This window comes from Heterodontus francisci, chromosome 5 (genome assembly GCF_036365525.1).
Source record: "Heterodontus francisci isolate sHetFra1 chromosome 5, sHetFra1.hap1, whole genome shotgun sequence".
Lineage (NCBI taxonomy): Eukaryota > Metazoa > Chordata > Chondrichthyes > Heterodontiformes > Heterodontidae > Heterodontus > Heterodontus francisci.
In genome coordinates this window covers 32,521,091-32,541,847 of record NC_090375.1, presented here as the reverse complement: position 1 = coordinate 32,541,847, position 20,757 = coordinate 32,521,091, and the positions used below count along the sequence as shown (strand labels likewise).

Here is a 20,757-nt window from a genome sequence, read left to right as displayed (position 1 = left end):
AGATCTCCCTTTTGCAGTCACTGGAATGAAACTAATGTCAGGAAGTGTTAAATCCATGCCACAAAGATTGCTGGATCTTTATGGGTAACTTTTTGAGGTCAGTGGTGAGTGCTGACACTTCACCATTGACTGCTGTGTTCTTTCAGTAGAATTGAGACTTTCCTTTTTGCAGCATACTGAAACATTAAAAAAAAAAATCACCTGACAGTAACAGGATGGTGGGAGTATAGTATGTAATAGTGCTGTAGATGGCCACCGTGGATTTACAGCCCCCAAGATTTGAGTTAATACCATCAAATAAAGGTATACTGGAATTTTGAGCCATGATCTAGTCTCTCTGTGAAACCAATAAGTCATGTCACCTTGATTTGTACAGAATTCTTTCAGTGTGCTGGTATCACAAAAATATCTCTGACAAAGGAATAAGTAAAAATAATTGCAACAGCAACTTGTATATCATCTTTCTAATGTAGTAAACCATCCTAAGATGCTTCATAGGAGCATTACCAAACAAAATTTGACAGTCATTGAAGGGGATTGTAGGGCAGATGACCAAAAGCATGGTCAAAGTGTGGTTTTGAGGTGCCTCTTAAAGGAAGAAAGGTGGAAAATGGACAGAGTGCTTTAGGGAGTGAAATCCAGAGGCTGGCGCCTAGACCGCTAAAGGCATGATCGCCAAAGATGGAACAATTAAAATTGGGGATGCTTGAGAGGCCAGAATTAAAAGAGCCCAGATATCTTGAGGCTGGAGGAAGTTACAGGGAGAGGTCAGGCCATGGAGGATTTTGAAAACAAAGATGAGAATTTTAAAATAGAGATGTTGCTTGACCGCAACCCAGTAAAAGTCGGCATGCACAGGAGTGATGGGTGAACAGCACTTGGTGTGAGTTAGGACTCGGGTAGCAGAGTTTTGGATGACCTCAAGTTTAGGGAGGGTAGAATGTGGGTAGCCAGCCAGGAGTCTCTACATGTAACAAAGACACGGATGAGGGTTTCAGCAGCAGATGAGCTGAGGCAAGGGCATTGTTGGGTGATCTTTGAGGTGGAAATAGGTAGTCGTAAAGGTGCAGATATCTGTTTGGAAGCTTCTCTCTGTGAAAGGTGACATCATGGTTGCAAACAGTCTGGTTGAGTCTCTGACAATTGCCAGGAAGAGGGATGGTGTCGGTGGTTAGAGAACAGAGTTTGTGCTGGGGACTGAATATGATGAATTCAGTCTTCCCAATATTTAGTTAGAAATTTAAGCTCATCAAATACTGGATATTGGACATTACATTTGAACTGAGGGAACAACGTATGTGGAAAGGATACAGTGATCAAATTGGGTAGAAATTGATGTAAAATCTGCAGCCTGCTATGTAGTCAATTGGTGCTAGCTCCAAAATGCCCCTCTGATTTTCACTGGCACTAACTGAGCAGATTTTATTCCACATAATATGTTGTATTATGGCAGAATCCATAACAAACATGACCCTTGTTCATTAGTGTGAAACCAGGGAATGAGAGACCTGGCACTAGTGAGATTCTTGCTGCTCATTGTATCTGTCGAACTCTCACCAGTTTGGGAAGTTGTGATTCCTGAATGCTGTGTGATTTAGTTAAATATTTGCATGAAAAGGAACTAGTCCCTGCTTCCCTTTTTAAATCTAATGGCATATCCTCAAAACTGTTGTTAGTTGTAAGAAAGGAACTTTTTTTTGCTAAACAGTTTCCTGGTTATTTTTAAAATTCCACTTGTCAACACTCCGCGTCTTTTCTTCGCACAATTTCCAGGAGTGCTGGTGACTTTCTGAAGCAGTTGTTTTTGCTCGACGATTAAGAGAAAACAAGAAAAGTAACCCAGTTGTCCTAATAAGTGGGATAACCATGTGAGTTCAATTTTTATACTTTTTTTTTTAAATTTCCATCCAGATAGTCTTCAAGTTATTGCTGGAAATTCTAATCATCAGGAACCTGACTTTGCTTCCTTTTATAGTGGTTTCACTTTAATATACTGACAGTGGCAACATGTTAGCAGTGCCTGACCATGTACACAATCTAAATGCATATTTCTAATGAGATTAAGGACTTGGTTTCATTGATCCTGAGAATTGACATCAGTCGCAATGAAAAAGCTCAAGCCAGCAGTATACTGAAAACAAAACCAGCAGAGCAGGCTTTTGCTCTTTGCTACTGTCTATGTTCTAACCAACAAAGTGACCCATCTATATCCTGCTGCATTCTTACACCACTTGTTCCCTCAGTTTGATATCAACAAACTGTTACCTCTTGTGCCTATGTCTAATTTATTGATATTGGTGTGTGTGAAGGCTTAATTGCTATGGTACTGGGCTCGCATTGAGTTCAAATGCCGACATGGTCAATTGTGAAGTTGAATCCAGGGAAATTTTAATTTTTATTGCTGAGTGTCAAACTGGTGGAAATGAATTATCCACCTGTTTTACACCTTGTCAGATTTTTGTTTTTCTTCTCCACTGATTGTGGATGTTCCATTGACATGTAAAAGAGGCTGATTCACAATCAACTTTTTTAACCTGCTGATGAAAGCTAAAATTACCCCTGACAACAAGTCTGGGTCAACACCATGTTACAGACAGGTGGAAAAGGGTGTGGGTGGTTCCCTCTGTTCACCTCCCAACTGACCAGAATTGTCTTTTGTTAAAATGTTGCATTAGCCTGAGTGTTTTTCTGGTCAAATAAACAGACAAATGACAGTTTAAAAAAAAAAAAAACTACAAGAGAACCTATTTTTACTCAATTCCCAAAATGGTCGCTACCTCACCCACGTACCCATTCACTCTCACACGCATGCACAAGAATATATAGATAGAGAGAGAAAAGGGTAGGATGTAATTTTAAAGTCAAAGTGAGGTAAGTGTTTGTAGTTTACAACAAACCTGATGAATCATCTTTGGAAGAAAGTCCTTTTTAAAGGTGCAGGCCTGGGTGTTTGTAGTCTTGAACTTATTGAGGTGTTGCTGAGTTCTAGTGGTTACAACTCAGCTGGTGGTGTGTATTTTATTACCTTCACTGATGCAGTCTTAAAGTCACTTTCTGCTGTAGTGGCTGTTCGTTGTTGTTCAGCAGGGTTCTTCTTGCTTGGCTGGTTCTCTTGCGCAGCCTCTGGCTGGATTTGCTTTCTGAGGTTTTGGCTTGATCTCTCTCCTCTTTCTCCAGAGGACTACATTTTTAGATAAAAATCCATCACATTAGAGTTTGTTAGGAGACACATGGCCCTCTCCCCTGGTGTAACCACACAATGGACCAGGATATGATAACCATGGCTATTGATTGTCTGTCTGAATGGGGACCATTCTGGAAATATGGTGCTACTTCACATCTATTCATCTTGGTTTGGGCTGTCACTCAGTCTGTCTCCAGAATCCCTTTGTTAGTTCATTCATGTAGATAGGGGCCATTAATATGCAATAGTGCTCCTTTCAATTTAAAAGCTATTTCAGACGAGGTTTAATAAGTTACATCTTTGCAGACAGGTTGGTTAATTTACAGTCCGGTGGCGGGGGGAGGGTCACATGACTGCTACTACATTTTGGCTGTGGTACAAGTGTCCATGTGCCTGTGGTTTTGTTTAACAGTTGACTTTTTAATTCATTTTTCCATTTCATTGTTTGTTTCATCACGGCTTTTTCCATGCATGACAACCACTTTTTAAAAAAATGACCATGAAAGCTGCTGCATTGTTGTAAAAGCCCAAGTGGGTCACTAAAGCCCTTCAGGGAAGCAAACCTAGCCCACCCATCTGTAACTCCAGTCTCTCACTATGATGTTGATTGGGCATGTATCTTGAGATGGCCTTCAGCAAGAAAGCTCATCACCACCTTCTCACCACGACTTGTAGCATTGTCTACATCTTGAGATCAGATAATAAAAAAGGAATGAAGTCCTAAAAGAATCTTTTTAAATAATTCTAAATATTTATGCAGAAATTGTTTTCTTTCCATTACACAATTCTATGCTGGAATAATTGTCATAAATCTATCTATATATAAAATAGCTGTCCAGCTTGCCTCTGCTTTATACTGAAATCCAATTCGAATCCTATAAGAAGACTTATTGCTGTATTTTGACTGGTTTTTCCAGCTTTTGTTTGGTTTATTGTTCCTTTTTCCTTGCTGAGGAGGCTCTGTGCCAAGTATCTGGCACATTTTTTTTTTTGGAACGTCTGCAGTGGGTTTTCCCCATGGGTATCCCTCACCAGTTATGACTTTTGTTGCAGAACTGGAAGAGCAACAGGAGGAAACCAGCCAAGTAAATCAGAAGCAGACTGTAAACACCTTGCAGACCCCTCCTGCCTATAATTATAATAGGGGCACATCCACCTGGGCATGGCGGAGGAGATTAGCCTGTTCTGAATCACCAGAGGAAAGAACAACAAACCTGCATTTCTATAGTGCCTATAATTTAAAAAAAAACTTGCATTTCTATAGTGCTTTTCATGACCACCAGATGTCCCAAAGTGCTTTAGAACCAATGAAATACTTTTAAGTGTGGTCACAGTTGTAATGAAGGAATTGCAGCAAACAATTTGCGCACAGAAAGCTCCCACAAACAGCAGTGCGATGATCACATAATCTGTTTTTTTTTTGTGATGTTGATTTGAGGGGTAAATATTGGCCAGGACACTGGGGATAACTTTCCTGCTCTTCTTCAAAAATAGTACCATGGGATGTTTTACATCCACCTGAGAGGGCACAAGGGCCTCTGTTTGTTTATAGTCTGATCCGAAAGACAGCACCTCCGAGTGCAGCGCTCCTTGTACTGGAGTGTCAGCCTTGATTTTTTTTGCGCTCAAGTCCTGGGGTGGGACTTGAACCTGGACTCTCGGGCAATTTAGTAAAATGTCTCGAGGTACGTCACAGGAGCGGTTATTAAACAAAAGTTTTGACACTGAGCTGCACCAAGGTATTAGAGAAGTGGGAGGTAGGTTTTAAGGAGCGTCTTAAAGGAGGAGAGACAGGTTGAGACAAAAGAAGGTTTAGGGCAGGAAATCCATGACTTGGGGCCGAGGCATCTGAAAGCCACGGCTGTAAACTGTGATAAATATGTATCACCTGCGAGGACACTATAGCTAACATCTACCATAGGACATCACGCTACCAGTGACAGTAGTGGTTAAGTGAACCTTCAAGTTCTTTACCCACAGGAATACTATATTGCTGTCATACGGAAAGGTTTAGCCCGAAATGCCTTCCTTGTATCACCTCATTTAATGTCTACTATCAAAGAGGGGTGGTTGCTAATTGCACCAACTCTTCTCTTGGGCAAAGATCTGGCAGCCACTGGGTTTTCTCAAATGGTTGCAGCATAAAGGTGGGCCATTCGGCTCGCATGTCTGCAAAAGCCACTCCCCTAGTCCCACTACCCAGCCTTTTCCCTGTAGCTCTGCCAATTCTCTCTCCAAATAATTATCCAATTCCCTTTTGAAAGCCACAATTGAATCTCAGGCTGTGCATTCCAGATCCTAACTACTCGCCACATTTTTTAAGAAAAAAAGTGGTTTGAGGAGAAAAATCATCTCAAATCGGTGCCCTCTGGTTCTTGCCTTCCACCAATGGGAACAGTTTCTCCCTATCTAGTCTGCCCAGACCCCGCCATGATTTTGAACACCTCCATCAAATCTCCTCTCAACCTTCTCTTTGAAGAACCTGTGCTGTTCTCTTCAATGTATCCATGTAACTGAAGTGTCTCATCCCTGGAACCATTCTCATAAATGTTTCCTGCACTTTCTCTCATGCCTTCACATCCTTCCAAACGTGTGCTGCCCAGAATTTGACACAACACTCCAGTTAAGGCTAAACCAGTTTTTTTCAAGATTCCCCATAAACTTCCTTGCTTTTGTATTTTACACCTCCTATTTATAAAGCCCAAGATTCCCTATTAACTGCTTTCTCAACCTGCTCTGCTACCTTCAACGATTTGTGCACAGATATTCCCAGGCCCCTCTGCTCCTGCACCCCCTTTAGAATTGTATCCATCAATTTATATTGCCTCTCCTCATTCTTCCTATCAATGTAGAACTTCACACTTCTCTGCACTAAATTTCATCTGCCACGTGTCTGCCCATTCCACTATATGGTCACTTATTGTAGCTAAAGAGCTTTAGAAAGTCTGCCATAAACCTTAAATTTTCGAAACTTTATAAAGGCTGGCAAAATTTTTGTCCCCATCTGTGCCATCCACCTGTCAATCCTAAAACCTTTACTTTACAACTCAAGACGTTCCCTCAGCAAGCTTCTAACACCAGGAAAAATAAAGCTGGATCACGCATTGGAGTATATTGTTCATTTGAAGCCACCTTATGTGTTTTGTGGGGCACGTGCAATATGCCTGTAGGGTTCAGTTTTCAGCAGTGATCCAAAAGGTGGTGCCATGTGTTTTCTTCCAGAGATCTACAAACTGAGTTCTTACAGGTGTTGTGGTCAAGTGAGGGGGGATAAAATAGGTTTCCCTCTTTTCCTTCTCCTTGTTTGACCACAATAGGTTTAATTCTTTCTCAAAGTGGACGTACTGATCAATTCAGTAGATGTTTGGTTCTTACTATGATCATAACAAGAATCAATCAGACAGTTAACAGAGTTAAGAGGTTAACTTTTTATTCAACCTAAAACGAACTAATAAAGTAATAAACAAGGCGCCAACTTACATGCATGTGCAAACACGCATGCACGCGCGCGCACACACACACACACACAGGTAACAGTGGGGAAATGTAGATTGGTTGAGTTTGAGTTCATTTTTAAAAGAAGTATACAGTCTGTGGAGTTTGGTGATTTGGCTGACATCTAGTTGAATTCAGTGATCCTGAGGCTTTGGGGTGGATTTTACCGTAGGCGGGCGGGACTTCGCCACCGACGTAAAAGGTGGTGGTGAACCCACTTGCACCTTGCCCGGGAATCCGGCCCACATTTTACAGGTCCCCGGGCTTTAATTGTCCTGATGCGGGTCTTCCACCAGTTTGAGGGAGGAGGTTCCGCCTCAGTGAGCTGCCGGCCAGTCAGTGGGCCGGCAGCTCTTCGTCCCAGCAGCACCATTGGGAGTGGTGGCCACTGCTGGGACTACAGGCCAGCCAATGCCATGGAGTCAGGACTTGATGTAAGTTGGGCTTGCCTCGCTGCGGGGTGGGGGGGGGGTGCGTGGGGGGTGATCGGTTGTGGCAGTGAGGCAAGGATTGTCGTTTGGGGGGGAGGGGATGCAACGTGGGTCCCAGGGGTGAGTTGGGAGGCGGGGGTGGCCCTCAATCGGGCACCCCATGCCTGACTGCCATGCGCTGCCCCCAGCACCCCCCCCCCCCCCCCCCCCCCCCCCGACCTGACCTGGCGCACGGAGAGGCCGGCAGCTATCGCTGGGCAGCCTTTCACTTCTCCCGGACTCCCGCTTGCCACAGGTAACATACCCATGGAGGCAGGCGAGTGCCATTAAGTGGCCACTTACGGGCCTGGATTGGCCTTGGGCAGGTGGGCCGTTTCTCCACCCCCACCACCGTCCCCCCACCTGACCGGTGTAAAGTTGGCCGTAGGTGGGAGTGGGGTGGGAAGGCTTCCCGGAGCCTCCCGCTCAATATTATGTCGCCACCCCCCCCCCCCCCGCCCCCCGACGCCACCATCTGACCCACTGGGGTGACGTAAAATTCAGCCCTTTTAGTTTGAAGAGGTAGATGACTGGTTCAGTGAGTCTCTTGGAGATAGCGATGCAGATGATTTCCTCCTACGGGGTTTCTGATTGTAGCCACAATATGTAAAGGGGATCAGCCAACAAGCAGGATTTGAAAGCTTTCAAGCTGGAATGGAGAAAGAGGGGTTGGGGGCGGGGGGGCACTTAGGGTTTGCTTATGTCAGAGTCCAGTTGCTTCTCCTCTGCTGCAGAGAAAAACACCAGCTTAAAACCACAGGGGCTTGTCACGACAGTCACTCAGTCATTCAAACATAGCAGTTAGCAGTATTTCTCTGCTTGCTAAGAGAACAGATAGTTCCTTTTAAACTTCCTGGGTCTTGGTTCTTGCTGGGGACTGAGCAGACATTTCATCTCTCTCTTCACAGTCCTTTGCAATGTAGGATACAGTGTTGCAAACTAGGTGATGAAATTAAGCTGAAAGGAATACTTTGCTGGCAGTTTGTCTTTTTAAAATGTATTTAAAAAAATTAAATCCAGATCTCCAGTCAGTGGATTAAAGAAAATTATCATTCAACAAAACACATTGGCATTACACAGGCACTAACTGAGTAAGCACTATTTACAACATTGTCTAATTATACCCAAACAGATGTTCAATTGAAATTTTACACAAAATGGTATATTTTCCAAAACAAGCTTCCAAACAGTGGATATATTCAAAAGTAGATAAATATTTGGCAAAGAAAAATGTAAATGGCCAGGGGAATGGAACCAGGTGGATAGTTCTTTCAGAGAGCTAGTACAAGTGTGATGGCCTGAATGGCCACCTTTCCTGCTCTAAAATGATGGTTGTATGTTATTATATTGGATTAATTTAGAATGAAATCTAAAGAACCCAGCCAGTTCCTTGTACAGGAAGGTCTGACCACAAGTATATAACCTCTGGGATCAACTTCAGCTGTTCTTCATGGTCAGATGGCTTCCAATCGTGTGTTTAAATTTAATTCATGTATATATTTTTAGGATTGACGTTATTTGGAAACTATATATGGTCGTTAGGTCAGGTCTTTCTTGATGGTACATTTGTGTAACTTCTGAGTTTTGATGTCTGGGGCCACAGGCTATAATCCCTATAGGTTTTGACCTGTCATTAATAGAACTGTGAACCCACAGAGCTGTTATTTGGCTAATAAAAAACCATTAGAACTAATTTTCTGACCATCATAATTTGTCTCTTTAAAAATAAGCTGTAGCTTGATTTTTAACTCTGGGCCAGTTTTTGGTGAGTAGTCAGCAGCATGAATTAGAAACTCTTGTGTTGCATGATTGTCTTTAAGAGTGATCTCTCTTTAAGATCTTAGTACGCTAATGAGCTACAAGCCAGGATGCAGTCATGTGACTACAAGCCTGGGGCATTCTGCAACTGTTACACCTAGACGCAGGTTCTGTAAATAGTTAGCTCTGTACTGTATATAATATTTGTGATAAACCTGTTTGAGATCTTTAACCAACTGGACTGCACACATCTCATTTATGTTGCTTCAGCCAACATAAAAAGAACTCCTTGTCTTCTCAGCACAGCTGCCACCATATAAAGTCTAAATTGAAGACCACAGGGAAAACAGCTTTAAAAACTACCTTCTTATAGCTAGAAGCAAAAGTTTAAAAAAATATATATACTGGCCCAAACAGGGAATGAAGAAAAAACTTACCTCAAGCTGTAGAAGACAGAGCACTGAATGACAGGCTGCAAACCAATCACTGTGATCAGGTAAGTCATTATCCCAACGGTCCAGGAATCCCCGTTGAAAAAGAGCTTTGAGGTGCTTGCAAAGTTGATTTTTTTTTAAAAGGCTCAGTTTATTTAAAAAAAAAAGGAAAACCCAATCCCTATCTCAGGCTTATTTGTTGTTCAAAGGCTCCTCTAGGCTGATCGAGGTCCGCACCATTACAGGAGGCACCCAACAGCAAAAAGCAGAGGAATCCTCCATTCACGTAGCTCGCAGAGCTATAAAAAGAAACCATCAAACCACTCGAACACTGCAGAGCCTTCATTCACTCAGACAAAGTTTAAAAAACATAAAACTACTCAAAGTGTGAAGAATTGCCTATTAAACAGTTGTATAAACAAATTCTAGCAGAGTGACAAAAAAGCACTTGAAATGCCTATTGCACAACTGTAACCAGACAGACTAGAGTGCTGGAAACAAAACTAGATGTGTAGATGAGGGTAAAGCAGTTGATATACTCTACATGGACTTCAGTAAGGCATTTGATAAAGTCCCGCATGGGAGATTGGTTAAGAAGGTAAAAGCCCATGGGATCCAGGGCAATTTGGCAAATTGGATCCAAAGTTGACTTAGTGGCAGGAGGCAGATGGTGATGGTCGAGGGTTGTTTTTGTGAGCAGAAGCCTGTGACCAGCAGTGTACCACAGAGATCAGTACTGGGACTCTTGCTGTTTGTAGTGTACATTACTGATTTAGATGTGAATATAGGAGGTATGATCAGTAAGTTTGCAAATGACATGAAAATTGGTGGTGTCGTAAATAGTGAAAAGGAAAGCCTTAGATTACAAGATGATATAGACAAGCTGGTAAGATGGGCGGAGCAGTGGCAAATGGAATTTAATCCTGAGAAGTGTGAGGTGATGTATTTTGGGAGGACTAACAAGGCAAGGGAATATACTTTGGATGGTAGGAACTTAGGAAGTACAGAGGGACCTTGGTGTACTTATCCATATATCACTGAAGGCAGCAGCACAGGTAGATAAGGTGGTTAGGAAGGCATATGGGATACTTGCCTTTATTAGCCAAGACATAGAATATAAGAGCAGGGAGGTTATGATGGAGCTGTATAAAATGCTAGTTTGCCACAGCTGGAGTACTGTGTACAGTTCTGGGCACCACACTATAGGAAGGATGTGATTGCACTGGAGAGGGGGCAGAGGAGATTCACCAGGATGTTGCCTGGGCTGGAGCATTTCAGCTATGAAGAGAGACTGGATAGGCTAGGGTTGTTTTCCTATTTCATAACACTCAGCAAACATTTATTCCAGTCAGAAGGAAGGACTCGAAGAGAACGATGAATCACACCCCGCCCCCCCCCCCCCACCCCCCCGTGGATAACACAGGAAGTTAAGGAGAGTATCAAATCAAAAGCAAAGGCGGACAATGCGGCGAAAATGAGTGGTAGGCCAGAGGATTGGGAAGTTTTTAGAAATCAGCAGTGGAGGACTAAAAAACTAATAGAGGGAGAAAATTGATTGAGAATATATTGGCAAGAAATATAAAAACAAACAGTAAGAGCTTCTATGGGTAGATTAAAAGGAAGAGAGTAGCTAAAGTAAGTGTGGGGCCCTTAGAGGATGAGAATGGGGAATTAATAACCGGGAACAGGGAAATGGCAGATTATTTAAACCAATATTTTGCATCAGTCTTCATGGTGGAGGACACTATAAACATCCCAACAATAATAGATGAACAAGGTGTAAATGGGAGGGAGGAACCTGTAACCATCTCTATCACGAGGGAAAAGGTGCTGGACAAACTGATGGGACTAAAGGCAGACAAGTCGCCAGGACCTGATGGCCTGCACCCAAGGGTTTTAAAAGAAGTGGCTGCAGAGATAGTGGAGGCATTGGTCATAATATGCCAAAACTCACTGGATTCCGGTAGGGTACCAGCGGATTGGAAAACCGCTAATGTGACACCCCTATTCAAGAAAGGAGGGAGACAGAAAGCAGGAAACTACAGACCAGTTAGCTTAACATCAGTCATAGGGAAAATGCTAGAGTCCATTATTAAGGAAGAAATAGCAGGACATTTAGAAAAAAACAATGCAATCAAACAGAGTCAACGTGGTTTTATGAAAGGGAAATCATATTTGACAAATTTGTTAGAGTTCTTTGAGGATATAACAAGCAGAGTGGAGAAAGGAGAACCAATAGATGTTGTGTATTTGGATTTTCAGAATGCGTTTGATAAGGTGCCACATTAAAGGTTATTGCACAAAATAGGACCTCGGTATTGGGGGTAATGTGTTGCCATGGATTGAGGATTGGCTAACACACAGATGGTAGAGAGTCGGGATCAATGGGTCTTTTTCAGGTTGGAAAGCCGTAACTAGTGGGGTGCCACAAGGATCGGTCCGAGGGTCTCAGCTATTTACTATCTACATTAATGACTTCGAAGGGACAGAGTGTAGTGTAACCAAATTTGCTGACGATAGAAAAATAGGTGAGAGGGCATGGTGTGATGAGGACACAAATAATCTGCAAAGGGATATAAATGGGTTAAGTGAGTGGGCAAAAACTTGGCAGATGGTGTTCAATGTGGGAAAGTGTGAGGTCATGCACTTTGGTAGGAAGAATAAAAAGGCAGATTATTATTTAGGTGGAGAACGACTACAAAACAGTACAGCGGGATCTAGGTGTTCTTGAACATGAAACACAAAAGGTTAGCATGCAGGTGCAGCAAGTAATTAGGAAGGCAAATGGAATTTTGGCCTTTATTGCGAGGGGGTTAGAGTTTTAAAAATAGGGAAGTCCTGTTACAACTGTACAGGGTGTTGGTGAGGCCACACCTGGAGTATTGCATACAGTTTTGGTCCCTGTATTTAAAGACTGATATACTAGCTTTGGAGGCAGTTCAGAAAAGGTTCACTAGGCTGATTCCTGGGATGAAGGGGTTGTCTTACCAAGAACGGCTAAATAGGTTAGGCCTTTATTCATTGGAATTTAGAAGAATGAGAAGTGATCTTATAGAAATGTATAAGATTTTAAGGGGGCTCGACAGGGTAGATGTTGAGAAGATGTTTCCACTAGTGGGGGAATCTCGAACTAGGGGACATAATTACAGAATAAGGGACACACATTTAAAACTGAGATGCGAAGGAATTTCTTCCGTCAGAAGGTGGTGAATCTCTGGAATTCTCTGCCTCAGAGTGTTGTGGAGGCTAGGTCACTAAATGTATTTAAGGAACAGGTGGATAGATTTTTGAAATCTCGGGGAGTCGAGGTTAGGCAGACCAGGCCCGAAAGAGAAGTTGAGGACTGGGACAGATCAGCCATGATCTTATTGAATGGTGGGGCAGGCTTGAGGGGCTGAATGGCCTACTCCTGCTCCTATTTCTTATGTTCTTTTGTTCTTAGAGCAGAGAAGGCTAAGGGGGAACATGATTGCCCCTCATAATTTTGTATACCTCATAGATAGTGTAGATGGGAAGAAACTTTTTCCCTTAGCGGACGGGTCAATAACCAGGGGGCATAGATTTAAGGTAACGGGCAGGAGGTTTAGAGGGGATTTGAGGAAAACAATTTTTACCCAGAGGGTGGTTGGAATCTGGAACGCACTGCCTGTAGAGATAGAGGCAGGAACCCTCACAACATTTAAGAAGCATTTAGATGAGCACTTGAAACGTCATAGCATACAAGGCTACAGGCCAAATGCTAGAAAATGGGATTAGAATAGTTAGGTGCTTTATGGCTGGCGCTGACACGATGGGCTGAAGGACCTGTTTCTGTGCTATATAACTCTGACTCTATCACGAAGATAAACAAACAAGCACTGCTAAACACTGGCTCCTGCCAATCAAAGCAGCCAAGAGAGTTGTTTTTTTTTAAAGGAATAGCAGTACAAAGTCAAAGAACAAGTCTCAAAGCAAAAGAACAGCAGAAAGATGGATACCAAATTTCCCAGCATGAACTGGAAGGCCATGGATATCCTATCAGAGTTCAGACTTTTCAAACAGAGAATGTAATTATGCTTTACAGACCAAGTAATTGTCGAACCAGAAAAACAAGCTGTAAAAATACTAATAGCAGTTGGAAATGAGGGAATACACAGAATTAATACATCAGGCTTATCTGATGAGGACCGGAAAGATCCCACAAAGATATGGAAAGTGCTAGAAGATCATCTCTGATTATGAGTGAATTTCAGAATTCACTGCCTGGAATTGATGTCCTACAGGCAAAAGTCACAGGAATCAATAAACCAGTTTGTTAGTAGATGCCGTAGTAAAAGCAATGAATGCGATCTCTCAGAAACTGAGCTGTCGCATCGAACAATGGAGCTGGTGATTGTATCTGCATCCATTGAAGTGTTTCAGAAGGACCTCTTGGGCGGGGGGGTGGGGGTAGAAAGGTCACAGCTTTGATGCACTACTGGAAGATGGCAGGAAATACGAAGCCATTGTAGCTGGACAACAACACCTACAAGCACTAAATGCAGCAAACAGTATTGGCACCATAACCAGGTCGTCCCACTCATGACTCTGTCCTGCATTTCATGATCTGTGCAAGGTGTGTGGTGCAAAAGGACACTGGGCCCATCTTTGCAGGACTTCTGGCTTCAAAGATGCAGCAGAAGTCATGATAGGTCACAAACATAAAACAGGGCAACAGCAACAAGGAAAGCTCCAGAGAACTGCATAAACGCAAACTGATACACTAAGTCCAAAGCGAAACAGACCTGAGACAAGACTCAGAAGCAATTCTCAGCCAAAAGGTAAACAGCATTCCACATTGTGAACCTGACAGCTTTCGCCACCATTAACATCATGTGCCCAAAGAAAGCTGGCAAACATAACATCAGGGTTACGATTGACACCGGCGCTAGTGCAAATATCTTACCAGTCCGAATCCTGAGAGGTATGTACCAGAGTCATTGGAAATCAATGATACAACTGACGACTGCCAAGCTATCTGCATACAATGGGTCACCATCCCTTATAGTGGCATGCTAACAATCCAATGCAGCTATGACAGGTCGGCATGGAAACCACAAACATTCTACTTAGTAGACACGAGCGGACCAGCAGTGGCAGGACTCGCTGTGTAAGGACCTCAACATCATAACCATCCATGAGAGTATTGCCAAGGGGAAATCTCCAAGGACTGGGACCCACTTGCAGCCTCTGACCAGCATCAAACGGTACAGTCTGGAAATCCAGCAACAGCACAACGATGCTGCACCTTCATCTTGGCTATCCAGAGAACCAACAGACAGGTACTGCCATGAGGCCAAGTACTCCTCCCCCAACAAGTCCTCGACCTTTAGCCCAGATCTTCAGATGTGGAGGCTGATGAGAGGCGATGGACATGCCTGAAGAGGCAGAGGAGGAATGAGTTGAAACATTGTCTATTGGCTCTTTGAGATGAGGTGCCAGGAATGACGAGGCCTCAAAAGTGGTCATCTTGAGAAAAGCAACAAAATATGTTAGCAGGCTGAAGGCAGAGCAACAGAAACTGAATGCAGAGAGGGAGAAACTTCAGAAAGAACAGCAGCAGATGAGACACAAATTCCTCGAGCAAGAGTTGTCAAACCACTGAGACAATGTATGAACCTTTGAGCCTCTATACTTGTAAAGTTCATAATCTCTATCCATGTGCAAATTTTGATATCTAATTTTTATGTGCCTGGGGTATTCTGTAACCCCTCGAGGCAGGTTCTGTAAATAGTTAGCTCTGTACTGCATATAATTAGCTGTTAATAAAACTCATTGAGATCTTCAACCAGCTGGACTCCACACCTCATTTATGTTGCATCAGACAACATAAAAAGAACTCATTACATTCCCCACTGCTCTAGAAATGAGGCCTTGGGTAATTTAGCTCTTGGGCCTCATTTACATCCCACTGCTTCACTTTCCACCCCTTCTGGGCAGGAGGTTAACAGGCAGTGATGGAAAATTGCATGGTCCAGTGGCTGCCCATTGACTAGTGTTTGACTGGATCAGTTGTTGTAGCTGTCCTGCAGTGGGTGCTTGGGCGTGCAGAGAGAAAAATAGTCAATGAGTCAAAGTGTCCCTTCCAAGGCTGGGTTTGATCACAGGTATCCGGGCATCAGATTGGGAGAGAATTATAGCTGTTGTTTTTCTTTTTGAGTTAACACTATGCTTAAAAGAACTGGTGAAATTTTAAACCAGTGAAAAGTTTGCCCCTTTTAAGAAACAAGAAGTGCATGTAATTATATAAATCACAATGATATGCAATGTCACACCCTTGGCAAAAATGACGCATGACCTTGTATCTCTTCTTTTAAACAAAAGTTTTCCAAAACCCTCTTTTGTGAAGTTCATGTTCATTTTATTGCTTCAGTTTCCACTGCACGTTTGTTGATTATAAATGATATATGTCCCAGAAGACACTAAGTACAAAGTAGCATCATGTGAACAGTGTCACTGTTTGTACAATCTAAAGAAAATGGAATAATGCGAATCTTGTGTTAGGCACAAATCTTGAAGCAATTCTAGAATTAAAGGGAACTGTGCATAAAAATGTCTTGTCAGTTTGAAAGGGAACACTGTAATCATTTCAATCTCAGTTGCTACAGAGCATAGCTCTGCTGTGTTTAAAATGAAGCTAGGCTCAGCTAAACAGTATTCCAATGAACTGATTTGTGGCAAAAACGGAAAAGATAAATAGCTACACGTAATTGGCAAAAGGATCTAAAGAATTTGTCCTCCAACTATCAGTTCTTTAAATAGTAGCTGTGTCATATGTGGTCTAATTCCCAAGACAGGAAACTTAATATCTCTTTGTTTTGCTGGCTCAGAGAAATGTCTTGAAGCAAGGCGGTCTTGTTCTATTGGGAGACCTTGTGACATTACAACGATATCAGTGTGTCGGATTAGTATCCCTGAGCTTTTCGTGAAGCATGCTGTTAGTTCTCTGGACCGAGTAATTCCTTTTTAGGATAATTGTTCAAGCTTCAATCAATCCACCTTCAGTATCTTTGTTTTTTCCCAAATGTTTGGTTTTCATTGAGGTAAGGACACAGCATGTATTTTGTCTAAAGATTAACTGCAAAAAGAAAATGATCACTGTTAACTGGGGCTGAGAGGAGGGAGGAGTTGTCTTTTGATGAAGCTTTCTCACAGTGGCATTGACTTCAAAGTTTTGTGAAGAGCCATCATTATGGCCCCCATTTGTTTTACTAGAAACCTGGGGTCAGAAGGATACCACAGAACCAATTTCTATTTTCAGTGTGGGTATTAACTGAACAACCTCTGGTGAAGATTAGTATAGTCTCAGCTCTCCAAAGGTGCCTCAGTAAAATCTGACTCCAAGCAGTAATACTGTAACAGGAGGGTACAATGTCAGGACAATGTGTGCACTGGTTCTACCATACCAACATTATTACTACGATCAAATGTGCTCATAGACAACATTAGTAAAATCTCTAACTTTTGTTTTGATGAAATTTTCAATCTGTACACCCTGACGCCAGTCAAAACCTGAGATTTTATTATCTGTTTTGCTGGGTTGAAGCAGTAATACAGCTAATTTTTAAATGTTTCATGAATCACATTTTCAAATCACCAGTGTTAAATATTGCAGTACTGCTCTGGAAGTCAGATAGTATTTGGAATACGCTCCCTCTTTTGTGTTTTTGAATCTCTCCCTCTGTGTTTTGACAGATACAGCAATGCGTTAGCTTTACTTACATATAACATTGAGAGAAATCTAGCATTCACAGTCACTAAAACAACTGTGTTCTTAGATAAAACTGAAATGTAATGTATTGTATTAAAAAAAGCAAGAATGCCTTACTTTTCCTACATGATTTAAGGACAAGAATTGCAAAGTTTCACTGGCAGCATGAACCCTCACTAGATGCAAGTGCAGATTGGAGATGGAGCTAAAGAATCCAGGTCTGGCAGCGGAGGATCAAGTCTTCTGTTCGGTTATGTTGGCTTGGCTCAGTTGATGACATTTCTTCCTTTAATACTGCTTGTGGGATCTTGCCATTTGATAAATTCCCATGTATTTTTATGCGTAATAACTCGAGCACAGTATTCTTACAAACTAGCAAGGACGTTTGTCCCATCTTAATTCAATTTGAATCGGTATCCCCTTGTCTCATTCCCAGATCAAACTTTTTCACACCATTTACTTGCATCTATCCCTCTAACATCACCTCAGATGCCTCCTTTTTCAGACTTCTCCGCCTCTTTTCTTTTTTTTTTTAGATGTTCCTTCAAAACCTACCTATTTGCCCAAGCCATTGGTCACGTATTTTAATATCCCCTTACGGCTTGCTGTCAGATTTTTGTCTGATGTTTCTGTGAAGCACCTTGGGACATTGTACTGTTAAAAGAACTATATAAATGCAGGTAGCTGTAATATCTACAATTCAATTTCTTAACCATTCTCAAATATTACCCTAAACCTCCACAACTTTGAATCTAATTAGTAATCATTGGAACAAATCATCAAATGCCAAATGTCTCAAGCATTCAATGTTGTAATGTTTACCAAAGTTGATTTGGATTGTCACTTCCTCAAGGAAACTGAAGAGCTTGCTCAGGCAGTATTATTCCCAGCTAAAGCGGTGGTGACCATTTACTAGGTTGCTGTACAGATAATAAAGTCAACATCCAGCAATTTGTCTGTTTGACTTCCCAATTTGGAATATTTCCAATTTATTGGTACCTCCCATTGAAATCTTTTTTGCCAGTATCTCAAATCTTACTGCTAGTCACTCACAATTCTGAAACCAGTATTGTCTAGCAATGAGGTTTATTTGTTTTAAATCCTTTCCACTTGTCTTGGGCTTCCATCTCATTCATAACAAAATGCTGAATTTTTGCCTTGATAGTGTTTTTTTTATTGAAGAGAATATAGTGCACTTTGAATAACTTATTTACTATCCTGTGCTCATCCTGAATGATCTCATCTTTTCTCCTGCCGATCATCTCACTATGGTAATACTGAGAATTTGTTGTTTTCTGTTTTGCCTCTTCAGCTATGCACTTTGCCCCTCTGATCACTTTTTTACTTTGTTTTATGATCCTATATTCATTTGAGTGAGCCCTTGGTTCTTTCTCCCCTGCAGCATTTGCAAAGGTCATTTCTCCCCTCTTTATTTTGAATGGGTGTTAATCCATTGAGAGTTGTTTAGTCTGAGCTTGCTGAGGTTAAGTGTGTATTTGTCCTGCATGTGCAGCATTAACGTTTGAACATTTTCTAGTGTAATTTAAAAAAAAAAAAAATCCTCCTCCCAGTAATAAAATTTTAACCCATTCAGGGGCTCTCCCACTCTCCCTCTTTCTCCTCTCCCTCTCTCTTCTTCTCCTCTCCCTCTCTCTTCTCTCTCCTCTCTCTTCTCCTCTCCTCACTCTCTCTCTCCTCATCCCTCTCTCAACTCCTCACTCCCTCTCACCCTCTCTCTTTCTCCTCTCCACAACTCCCTCTCCTCATCACCTCTCTCCCCTCTCTCTTCTCCTCTCTCCCTCTCTCTTTCTCCTCTCTCCCTCTCTCTTTCTCCTCTCTCCCACTCTCTTTCACCTCTCTCCCTCTCTCTTTCTCCTCTCTCCCTCTCTCTTTCTCCTCTCTCCCTCTCTCTTTCTCCTCTCTCCCTCTCTCTTTCTCCTCTCTCCCTCTCTCTTTCTCCTCTCTCCCACTCTCTTCTCCTCTCTCCCTCTCTCCTCTCTCCCTCTCTCTTCTCCTCTCTCTCACTCCTCTCTTCCATCTCTCCCTCTCTCTTTCTCCTCTCTCCCTCTCCTCTCTCTTCTCCTCTCTCCCTCTCCTCTCTCTTTCTCCTCTCTCCCTCTCCTCTCTCTTTCTCCTCTCTCCCTCTCCTCTCTCTTCTCCTCTCTCCCTCTCCTCTCTCTTCTCCTCTCTCCCTCTCACTCTCTCTTCTCCTCTCTCCCTCTCCTCTCTCTTTCTCCTCTCTCCCTCTCCTCTCTCTTTCTCCTCTCTCCCTCTCCTCTCTCTTCTCCTCTCCTCTCCTCTCTCTCTCCCTCTCCTCTCTCCCTCTCCTCTCTCTTTCTCCTCTCTCTTTCTCCTCTCTCTTTCTCCTCTCTCTTTCTCCTCTCTCTTTCTCCTCTCTCTTTCTCCTCTCTCCCTCTCCTCTCTCTTTCTCCTCTCTCTTCTCCTCTCTCCCTCTCCTCTCTCTTCTCCTCTCTCCCTCTCCTCTCTCTTTCTCCTCTCTCCCTCTCTCTTTCTCCTCTCTCCCTCTCCTCTCTCTTTCTCTTCTCCTCTCCCTCTCTCTTTCTCTTCTCCTCTTCCTCTCTCTTTCTCTTCTCTCCCTCTCCCTCTCCCTCTCTCCCTCTCTCTTTCTCCTCTCTCCCTCTCTCTTTCTCCTCTCTCCCTCTCTCTTTCTCCTCTCTCCCTCTCTCTTTCTCCTCTCTCCCTCTCTCTTTCTCCTCTCTCCCTCTCTCTTTCTCCTCTCTCCCTCTCCTCTCTCTTTCTCCTCTCTCCCTCTCCTCTCTCTTTCTCCTCTCTCTTTCTCCTCTCTCCCTCTCCTCTCTCTTTCTCCTCTCTCCCTCTCCTCTCTCTTTCTCCTCTCTCCCTCTCCTCTCTCTTTCTCCTCTCTCCCTCTCCTCTCTCTTTCTCTTCTCCTCTCCCTCTCTCTTTCTCTTCTCCTCTTCCTCTCTTTCTCTTCTCTCCCTCTCCCTCTCCCTCTCTCCCTCTCTCTTTCTCCTCTCTCCCTCTCTCTTTCTCCTCTCTCCCTCTCTCTTTCTCCTCTCTCCCTCTCTCTTTCTCCTCTCTCCCTCTCCTCTCTCTTTCTCCTCTCTCCCTCTCCTCTCTCTTTCTCCTCTCTCCCTCTCCTCTCTCTTTCTCCTCTCTCCTTCTCCTCTCCTCTCTCTTTCTCCTCTCTCCTTCTCCTCTCCTCTCTCTTTCTCCTCTCTCCTTCTCCTCCTCTCTCTTTCTCCTCTCTCCTTCTCCTCTCCTCTCTCTTTCTCCTCTCTCCTTCTCCTCTCCTCTCTCTTTCTCCTCTCTCCTTCTCCTCTCCTCTCTCTTTCTCCTCTCTCCTTCTCCTCTCCTCTCTCTTTCTCCTCTCTCCTTCTCCTCTCCTCTCTCTTTCTCCTCTCTCCTTCTCCTCTCCTCTCTCTTTCTCCTCTCTCCTTCTCCTCTCCTCTCTCTTTCTCCTCTCTCCTTCTCCTCTCCTCTCTCTTTCTCCTCTCTCCTTCTCCTCTCCTCTCTCTTTCTCCTCTCTCCTTCTCCTCTCCTCTCTCTTTCTCCTCTCTCCTTCTCCTCTCCTCTCTCTTTCTCCTCTCTCCTTCTCCTCTCCTCTCTCTTTCTCCTCTCTCCTTCTCCTCTCCTCTCTCTTTCTCCTCTCTCCTTCTCCTCTCCTCTCTCTTTCTCCTCTCTCCTTCTCCTCTCCTCTCTCTTTCA

At 43.1% G+C, this 20,757-nt stretch overlaps 1 protein-coding gene across 6 annotated transcripts in view; it reads left to right on the top strand.

Annotated features, from left to right (window-relative positions):
• Window positions 1–20,757, top strand: part of arhgap28 (Rho GTPase activating protein 28) — a 243,731-nt gene that overhangs the window by 40,544 nt on the left and 182,430 nt on the right. The window contains exon 1 of one of the 6 annotated variants that reach the window (XM_068031288.1): window positions 1,785–1,868. The exons of 4 other annotated variants lie outside the window; for them this stretch is intronic. In XM_068031288.1, the coding sequence (XP_067887389.1) occupies window positions 1,867–1,868 (2 nt within the window). In that variant the 5' untranslated portion in view covers window positions 1,785–1,866. Of the gene's footprint in view, window positions 1–1,784; window positions 1,869–16,297; window positions 16,403–20,757 lie in introns of those variants that run through there. One more of the 6 variants, XM_068031290.1, reaches the window with a different exon arrangement.